Source organism: Nannobrachium achirus (assembly GCF_963921795.1).
Source record: "Nannobrachium achirus genome assembly, chromosome: 12".
NCBI classification, from domain to species: domain Eukaryota; kingdom Metazoa; phylum Chordata; class Actinopteri; order Myctophiformes; family Myctophidae; genus Nannobrachium; species Nannobrachium achirus.
The window spans coordinates 55,128,187-55,138,132 of record NC_137832.1 but is presented as its reverse complement, the minus strand read 5'-3'; the positions used below and the strand labels follow the sequence as shown (position 1 = coordinate 55,138,132).

At 45.2% G+C, this 9,946-nt stretch overlaps 1 protein-coding gene across 1 annotated transcript in view; it reads right to left on the bottom strand.

Annotated features, from left to right (window-relative positions):
* Nucleotides 1-345: 345 nt before the first annotated feature.
* LOC308295829 (3-hydroxy-3-methylglutaryl-coenzyme A reductase-like) overlaps nucleotides 346-9,946 on the bottom strand; it is a 19,708-nt gene continuing 10,107 nt past the window's right edge. Inside the window, exons 12-20 of the mRNA XM_080738893.1 lie at nucleotides 8,087-8,281; nucleotides 7,484-7,642; nucleotides 5,978-6,135; nucleotides 4,763-4,868; nucleotides 4,397-4,567; nucleotides 3,724-3,864; nucleotides 3,062-3,220; nucleotides 2,610-2,764; nucleotides 346-2,205 (exon numbers count right to left, since the gene is read on the bottom strand). Of these exons, the coding sequence (XP_080595019.1) occupies nucleotides 2,145-2,205; nucleotides 2,610-2,764; nucleotides 3,062-3,220; nucleotides 3,724-3,864; nucleotides 4,397-4,567; nucleotides 4,763-4,868; nucleotides 5,978-6,135; nucleotides 7,484-7,642; nucleotides 8,087-8,281 (1,305 nt within the window). The 3' untranslated portion in view covers nucleotides 346-2,144. The remainder of the gene's footprint in view (nucleotides 2,206-2,609; nucleotides 2,765-3,061; nucleotides 3,221-3,723; nucleotides 3,865-4,396; nucleotides 4,568-4,762; nucleotides 4,869-5,977; nucleotides 6,136-7,483; nucleotides 7,643-8,086; nucleotides 8,282-9,946) is intronic.

The window sequence follows — 9,946 nt, the reverse complement described above, 5'->3', positions numbered from 1 at the left end:
CCATACAGTATTAAGTTACCCTAACCCTAACCCAGAAATATTTTAACCTTTTGTGTTTTTCCGTAACACTCTTACTTGATCATACCACAGCGTCACACAAAAGCATCGAAAGTACAGTTGCAGATCTGTGAGCTTGTAGATCTGCTACTTTTGCTGTTTTAGAATTTGAATCCGGTAAAGAAACTTTTTTGCACATAATGATCTTTCCACCCGACAGAGACGATATGTTGGCCTACAATGTGTGACAACTCAAAAACCCAAGGGTACAAGTTGTTTATTGTAAATCTTTATTCTCTTTATCACAAAAAAATATATGCAAAAAAATGTTATTTTCAATTTAGGCTGTTTCTCTGCTCATGCTCTTCACCGTTTGCCATTAGTTCTACAAACCCGCAGCAAGAGACTGGAGCCAGACTTATGCTTTATCGTACGCCGGTGCTGCACGCCAAAAAATAGCTAATATACTGTACATACAAGCTCACGACACGGTGCAGAAGCAAATACGTTGTGAGCTTGTAGATCGGCTTTTTCGGGTGGACGGCATTTGGCGTACGGCCGAGCATAAATGAGACATCACACTGTGAAAAACTGTCTGCATTCCTTCCACGTTAAAGGGATAGTTCACCCCCAAAATGACTTTTTCTATCGATTACTCACCAGATGGAGACTTTTTGTCACATTACTAGGCCAATAATTTCAGGAGACTCTTTGTGTTTCCATAGGGAACAAAGCAGACTCTTTGTGTCTCCATAGGGAGTAATCGATAGAAAAAAAAGTATTTTGGGGGGGCGAACTAACCCTTTTACAACCAGGAGAGACAGTGCAGCTCAACAAATAATGCAACCTTGCATTATTTTACAGCATCTGAGACATTTTCATGTATTCTTTACATCCCTTTTACGGCCATTCAGTAAACAATAAAATATTTTAGCTTAACATACAGCAGCACCTTTGTGAAACAAAGGCGTGAGGCTTGTGTGTCATAGTTGAGCCACGACATATTGAAAAATGCAACGTCTGCGTCTCATGTCATGTAGGACAGTGGCCCTCATTGTTCCTTGAGGGCGTTCCAAATGGACCCTTAGTTACAACAGTGGTTCTCAACCTTTTCAGGCCCACAATAATCATATTTGAACTCTTAATGTGAAGCTTCATGGCCTTGTGTTGCGATATAATTACGTGTCAGAAAAGAAATACTTTTCAACAATCAACAGCGGCTCACCTATGACAACAGTGCTTTTTTGTTTCTTTTGTTATTTGCTTCTTTGACGTTGCTTCTTATGCATGTGCTGTCAACACATTCATGTCATGAATGTCTCTATATTGAAATGGCTGTATTTGGCAATTAAATAATTGGAATATGTGACCAAAAAGCGTACAGTAGTATGTTTTTGCTCAGAAAAGATCCATTTGCATCCAAGTTTCCCTGCAGGGAACTGACATTTATAACGGCACAAAAAAAGAAAGATTATGCAAGTCAGTAATTTAAGTGCTCATAGTCAGCCGCCGCTGAAAATCGGAAAATTCCTCCGCAGAATTTTCCGATTGGCATTATCGGACAACTTTGTGCATCACATCCTTTTCCATCCCCTAGTGGCTCAGGGGTAGAGTGGCCAGTAGACTAGAGCAGCCGGATGGGAACCGGAAGGTTCCCAGTTCGATCCCGAGCTCCCCCCGAGTTACTGTTGAAGTGTCCTTGAGCAAGACTCTGAACCACTAATTTATCCCGATGAGCAGGTTGGTGCCTTGCATGGTTTCCTCTGCCATCGGTGTAAGAATGTGTGTGTGTGTGTGTGTGTGTGAATGGGTGAATGTAATGCACAATCGATGGTAAAGCGCTTTATAAATGCACCATTTACCATTTTTCCAGCATGATGATTGGTCAACGCCTTTACCGTCTCTTATAAAGCACTTGGAGTGGCCCTTAAACAGGGCCAGTGGAAGATAAAAGTCCCTTTTATTCATATAAAAATAAAACGTTTGAACCTGTTCAGCACGTCGTTCTTCTTATCCATTGTCCTTTAATTGTTTGTCTCCACGTCGGCACAGTGCATGCACACGTGGAACGCGTGTTGTGCGCGTGGATGGGAAGGTGCTTGTGCATGTGGGTGGGTGGGTGAACTTTATGGGGGAGGGGTCCGCTCTCAAGAAGCCTTGTTGGTGCAGGATCCTGCTACAGGGGTCTCCTGCAAGTTCAGCTTGGATCTGTAGAAGAAACCATTTAACACATATTAAGACCTGAGGCCTGATTCTACAAAATGTCTCCTAAATGCATAAAGGTTTTCTGAGAAATGTGTGTTTCTGTATACAGTGGTACAAGAACCCCAAAATGTATTTTTTTTCCAGGGACCCCCGGAAGCAAAGATTTTAGTTCAAAATCTTTTCAAAAAGGGTGCATAATTACATATTTCTGTGCAAACTTCCCGCATATTTTGCATATTTCACCCCATAAAATCACATACATTTTTGTAGTCAAACTCAACTGTAGATTTAGTCGCCTTAAATTTTTGTCGATTTAAACTTTTCAGATGACTAAAATATGACTAATATAGTTATAAAGGCTATAATAATTAAACTAAATCAAAATGTGCTGAACGCCATGTGTTTACCTGTTGTGCGTCATGTGACTCTTGACCAGGTGTCCGGCGGCCAGAGCGGACATAAGTGACAGCTCTCCTGCCAGCACGGTGCCACACACCACCCTGGCAAGCTGGCGCGCGTTCTCCCCCGGGCACTCCTGACTGGCACCCTGTACACCCAGCATCTAGGAGGGAAAACACACACTTTTATCTCACTGGAGCCTGCACAACATCCCCAACATCTGGAAAACACACATACTTTGATCACACCGGACCGACTTCACTAGTTTGTTACCAAACATTTTAGCAGACTAGTGAAAATAGCACATGCACAAGCTCATTGCGTCGATTCGCACCGCGTTGTGAGCTTGTAGAACTGCTATTTTCACTGCATCATATAGATGCTGGCGCCCATTTAGGAGACCATTTGTAGGATGTGTGTACCATTTTGTCTCTAGTGGCTACAGTGTGAACCATGGTACCTGTAGGCAGGCCTGCTGTGGGGGCAGGTTGGTTCCTCCTCCCACCGTTCCCAGCTCGATGGAGGGCATGGTGCAGCTGATGTACAGGTCCTCCCCCGTGGGCCCTGAGGTCTCCATGAGGGTGATGCAGTTACTGCTGCCTACCGACTGGGCTGGGTCCTGGAGGGGAGCAGGGGACACACATTCTGTTACTGCTGCCCATACTTTGAGTTCTACAGTAATGTCTGACTGTACCACGTGCAGTTTACATTTCTTTTTTTTTTTAGATTTGCTTTGGGGCTTTTTATTCCTTTATTTGATAGGATAGTAGACTGACAGGAAATGGGGAGAGAGATGGGGAATGACATGTGGCAAAGGTCGTCCAGATCGGGAATCGAACCGGCGACGCCAGCAGGCATCATAGCCTAGTATGTGGTATGCGCCTTGACCACTAGGCCAGCGGGCGCCCCGCAGTTTACATTTCTGACTAATAAAGCATTCAATCAATCGATCAGAAAAAGAAATAGAATGAAAATAAATGTTAAAAGCACCAGTAAAAGTGCTGCTGCTGCTGTACCAGTACATGTCCACAGGCGATGGCTGCCACCAGGTTGTATAATAAATGAGTACCTGTCCACAGGCGATGTAGATGGCTGCCACCAGGTTGTATAATAAATAAGTACCTGTCCACAGGCGATGTAGATGGCTGCCACCAGGTTGGCTGCGTGGGCGTTGAAGCCCCCGATGCTGCCGGCCATGGCCGAGCCCACCAGGTTCTTGTTGATGTTCACGTCCACCAGAGCTTCAGTGGTGGTCTTCAAAACCTTGGCGAGAGAGAGAGAGAGAAAGACCAGAACATGTATCGATCAGAACCTCTGCTGACTTTTGTTTTACAGCTCATTTAGCTGGTCGCTAATCATTACGTCTCTGTCTCACTGTGGACCGGAAACCTCATATATTTCCAAAACCGTTACATTTCAGGTTCAAATTCAAAAACAGCAACGACATGACACTGTAGAGGAATTGACGTCCCACTTCTCTAAACAAATGTTCATCCTTTCCTCTCTCCTCTTCTATGTTTCCTCAGTGGAGGAACATACAAGGAAAGGATATACAGTAAGTGTAGGAAATAGGATTTAATTTAAGAACCTGACAGCCTTTGAGACCCACTGGTGTCCATTGAGCCAACACAATATCAGCACCCTGACTCTGTTTGACCAGAGTGGAACAGAGCCTTAATCAGTATAATTGGTAACACCTGTGAAAGAAGTAAGGAAGGGGCCCAATATCTTTCCAATATGGCTGCTGTGCATATAGAGCCCATTGTGCTTGAACTAAAGGGGCGGTTAGGCTTACCTCTCGGACCACCTTGGCAGGGATGGTGGCTTCGCAGACGGCTGACTTGCCGCGGCCATTGATCCAGTTGATGGCCGCCGGCTTCTTGTCGGTGCAGAAGTTCCCGCTGACAGCCAACACCTGCATCTCTGGAAACTGTTCCTGTATCCTGGCCAGGGCCTGCTCTGTGCCCTGGACACACACACGCAACAACACAACACAGAAAATGTTCAATATTCATTCACGTCTCAACATTGTATGAGTTTGTGTTGTATCATGACTTGTACACATGCTTGTAACATGAAGGTAAATGATGCACAACATGCGCATGGCAATATAGAAACGCACGCAAGCACACACAGACAGACACAAAGACGAACAGCTAACCTTGGAGATCATGTTCATGCCCATGGCGTCTCCTGTCCTGGACTGGAAGCGTATGTACAGGTTTCTACCAGCTAGACCGACCAGCAGCTTCTGAAGACGAGCAAACCTGCAAAAACACAACAATCAAGCACTTAGCACATTTACTACCATTGACATAACCAGTAAGACACCCTAAGGAAGAGGTCGTGCAAATGGGCTCGTGCACGCATCCACCTGGGTGACAGCAGACTGCTGGGAGAGCGCTAGTCTGGGATCACTTCACTTTTCGGGATTGTAACCGGTCTGGAGCGGAAACCACAACACGTCATGTTGTAGTACTCAAAGGACTACAATTTGGCCAGAACTATCCACCGGAAACAGTTTTAACCCAAAATAATTCCCCTGCGCTCAAGGACATATACTTTTAGGGCCTACCTAATGAACTCCTTGATGCGGAGTAGTTTTGCTTTTGAAAAATGTGTTTGGTATATGCATCTTTTAGTCCAACTCGTAGCGACCGGAAAGACTAGGCTACTCGAGCATTTTAATAGGGATTGGGGAAACAAACGGAGGGAACCAAATCAGAGCGACGCCGCTTTGTCTAGTGGTTTCCGCGTTGGGCGGAAACCAAACGGCCTGTTGTGAACGAACACCAGGCTTTCCCCCAGAAAGCCTGGTAGGCGAGGTTAGAGAGCGCTGACGCTTTGGCATGGGATCAACTTTGACCCCCAAAAATGCACAGACCTGGTTGGTTGTTTAAGTTGGACAAAATGTGGAAGAAATGTGGCCACATTTTCCCAAATATGGAGATGACTGACATCTGACATCATAGATGTTTGATATCATAGACCACATGACACAATATGTCCAAATATGGGCATTCCCAGATATGGGCTTAATATTGATGACATAAAAGGGACAAGGACGTAATTAATTTGAAACTCGCGTTGCGGTTTGTTGTTTAAAATGTGACCATATTTTCCCAACAATGGATACTGACGTCTGACATCATAAATATCTGACGTCATAGACCACATTGTGATGTCAGAACAGGTCAGCGGTGTGACAGACAGACTGACAGACGGACGGGCAGACAGACAGACATGTAAATTAGTGTAAAATACATATTCTGAGGAAAACCTGGAGATTATATTCAGTGATTTTAATGGTGTGTAAATCTAAATGTAGGATTTGCCACGGACACATGATGATAGGGACATGATTATTGACCTTTACCTGCTGGTGTTGTCGAAGGCGTCTTTGACAGCCTGGAAGCCGTCCTCTCCCTCCAGCCAGGCCTTGACCTCGGCCGCGAGGCAGGCAGAGGGCAGCCGCACCACGGGGCCGCGCGTCATGCCGTCAGCTAGGATACGACTGCTGGCTCCGCCTCCCAGCTGAGAGAGAACACAAGGGGGAGAGAAAACGGTATGTCGTAGAGTTATTAATATATATCGTCGCTGCCTGTCGGGCGTTCTAACTTTGTTTTTTGTTTTTAGTAAATTAATGTCCCTACTTGATCACGTCCCACATCTCTAAACAGCATCACACAAAAGTAGCAGATCCCCGCAAGCAGGTTAGATTAATTGAAAACACCACATCTTTGGTTCTGGTGAATTGTCCTTCTAATGTGTGAGTGGTTCGTGTTTTTTCTATTTAATTTTATTTTATTTTATTCATTTCACCCCCCCCCCCCCCCCCCCCCCCAAAATTATAAAACATACTGTAAATGAAAAACGTTATTGAAAACAAAAAACAAGAACCTTTCATGCATTAGACAGAAAATATAAGTCACCAGAACCAAGGACGGGTGTTTTCAACCTGGTAAAAAAAAAATCACACCCGTGTGAAGTGGAGCTGTGTGTGTGTGTGTGTGTGTGTGTGTGTGTGTGTGTGTGTGTGTGTGTGTGTGTGTGTGTGTGTGTGTGTGTGTGTGTAGATCATGTGTACCGATTTTTGTGACATTTGAAGAAAATATGTAGGAAAAGGAGCAAAAAGTGTGTTTTGGAGAAAATTCAAGATGGCGGAAAATCTATCCTGGCGCAAATGGGCCTATATGGGGAGATGCGTCTTGACCCAAGGAATCCAGGGAAAAAATAATTTTAATTTTCCGATCCACGGTTCAAGAGTTACGGGGCAAAACGTAAAGTGGGCCGTTATAGCGCCACCATGAGGCCGAGTGATGTAATTATTTTTCGATTCATTCTTAAAATCATTATGAATCTCCTCTCCGAGGTTTGAAACTGTAGCTCCTATGGTTTACGAGAGAAAAATACTTGAAAGTGATTTCTTGCATTGTCCCATTATAAGTCAATGGGGACAATTAAGCGTCGTTTTTTGCCGATTACGTCGGCATGGTAAGGCGGATCGGAACACCGGTAATAGAACACCATTCCCGGCCGAGCCGCACATTTTGATGTATATATTGCGCGAGTGGCGTAAATGGTGCGGCACTAGTTACGCGCCGAAGTCAGGCTACATACACACAGACAGACACACACACAGACAGACCCACACAGCCACGTATAGGGAGCTGCACACAGCTCCAAAAACAATGTATTGGAAGGGGGCGTCTCTGATAAAATGAATAACATAATGTTTAAATACTGAATCAAGCAACATGAAAACTGTCTGGGGTGAAACACAAAAGCCAGAGTAGACAATTTACAATTACCCCCAAAATGTTTGAAAGTGAAATTATATCCCTTCAAGTGTTTCAAGTCTGTGTAAAGAGGCTAAACTCACGGCTATGGCTCGGCATCCACGGTTGGTGCTGGCCACCAGGCAGCCCTCTGTGGTCGCCATGGGAACCTGGAACTGCTTCCCGTCCAGGTGGAGCGGTCCGGCCACGCCCACCGGCACCGGCATGTAGCCAATCACGTTCTCGCAGCATGTCCCCATCACCTATACAACAAGACAGCAACAACGTTTACAACAAGACGACAGTGGCACTTTAAGGACCCCCAAATTGATATATACTCATCCATCTGAACATGTTTGGTGCCAGAGACCCCCAAAAGAGAAATAATAAAAAAAATAATAATAATCAAGAATAGCAGATGTACAGGCTCACTGTGCAGCACTAAGCGACACGCTGTGAACTTGTACATCTGCTATTTTTGGAGCAGCCATATTTCCTGGGGACCCTCTCAAGGACCCCACTTTGAGAACCAATGATATAAGGGTTTAGTTTTGAGGTCTTACAAATAGACATCGGCCATTATTCGACATCTTTTTTATTTGACAGCACCAGTACCGGAACACAAAGCTCTGGCGCCGGTTCGGATGCATTTTGGTCCTCACCTAGTAGTCAGTGGGCATAGGGCATGGTGGGCAGGGTGGACTCACCTTGGAGTAGTCGTAGTGTGCGTAGGGCAGGGTGGACAGGGCGGACGGGCTGGCCAGCTTGGCCGACACCATCTGTCTGCGGATGGAGACGCCTCGCTCCGGCCGCTCCATCATGGCCTCCAGCTTGTAGGCTGGGATGTGCTTACAGTTCACCAGCAGCATCACCTCGGCGTCGCTCAGGAACCCCGCCCCCATCTGCAGGTTGGAGGAGACAATCATTACTACCCCGAATGCAATGGTCAGATTTTAAGCAAGTAAGTAAGTAAGTGCGTCGGAGAGAGGCTTATTGCCAGTGTCGGCCCGAGAACGCAGGAGTCTATCCGCGTTGTTCCGACGTCTCATTACTCTGACGTTGCGTTCGTTCGACTCTCCCCATTACTAACTCCATCTCTAACCCTAACCATAACCACACATGTAGCTACATAGTCAGAGTAATGAGATGTCGGACTTTCGTAATCCTTACAATGCGCTAGACCAGTGGTTTTCAACCATTTTCATATCAAGGTCCATTATTTATTCGGCAAATGGTGGCCCAAGAATATTTTGTTATCGTTGGATACGAATTTGTCCACAATTCTACGCTGTATTGATGTGGTACCATAGGAGAGATAGCAGCTGTAGTGATGTGGTGCCATGGGAGAGATAACAGCTGTATTGATGTGGTACCATAGGAGAGATAACAGCTGTAGTGATGTGGTGCCATAGGAGAGAAAACAGCTGTAGTGATATGGTGCCATAGGAGAGAACAGGCAACTGTTGATCTTTGTTCTTGAGTAAAAAGTATACAGTAGACACTCCTGTTCAAATATTACTCGACTACAAGTGAAAGTTACTCTGTCGAATTGATGGACATTGCCAAACAATCAGGGCAGCATACTTTTGTAGAAGTTTCAACATAACTCACAATCACATACTCAAGTACAATTTGAATTGTGGAGTTTTACTTGTAAGGGCACGGTCATACCACACTTTTATGCTACCTATGAGGGTGGATTCTATCAATGTATTTCAATGGGAATGGAGCGGTTTGCTACCATTTGTGGATTTCTGAAAAAAAGCTCCATTGGCAGAATCCACCCTCATAGGTAGAATAAAAGTGCAGTGTGACCGTACCCTAAACAGAGTATTTCCACATTGCAGCGTTGATACTTTTATTTAAGTAAAACATGCAGCCACCGCTGCCGAGTGGCTGCAGGTTGGATGTGTTTCCCTGGGATTTTTTAAGACGTGGTAAGACAGGGGCAGAGTGCAGGGGCAGCGGGGCAGGCCAGTGTGGTGTCTTATCCATTTAGTGCCCTGCATCTTTAAGACGTCTTATCTATTAGTGTCCTGCACTAATAGCTTGAGCCTCACAGAGAGAGTGGAGGCCAAGCTCATTAAAAGCTGCTTACAGCACACAGCCTTACTGCTGCTGCTGCTGCTGTGGCTGTCTGTCTGTCTGTCTGTCTGTCTGTCTGTCTGTCTGTCTGTCTGTCTGTCTGTTGTTGTGAGAAAGTGGGTTAATGGTGAGAGTGGTGTCACAAAGGAGTCCTAGGACACTTAAAAGCCACACATCTTAAACACCAGGGCCGTGCAGAGAGCACTGAGGGGGCAGTTGCTCAAATCTCACAAAAGGGCACTTCTGCACGCGAGATTTTTGGGGTGGTCTTTTTGCGAGGGTCCCTCGTGCCATTTTACACCAGAAATGTCGCTAGTACATAGAACTTAGCATGCTTTCTGGCCGTCTCAAATAAAATTGTTTGCAGCTGCAAGGTTAATAAGGTGGGAGGGCACTTGACATATCTGTATCAGGTGAAACTCAAACTGACTGATGGCAGCCAGCTCATTTAAGTTATAAAATTATAATTAAAAATATATATA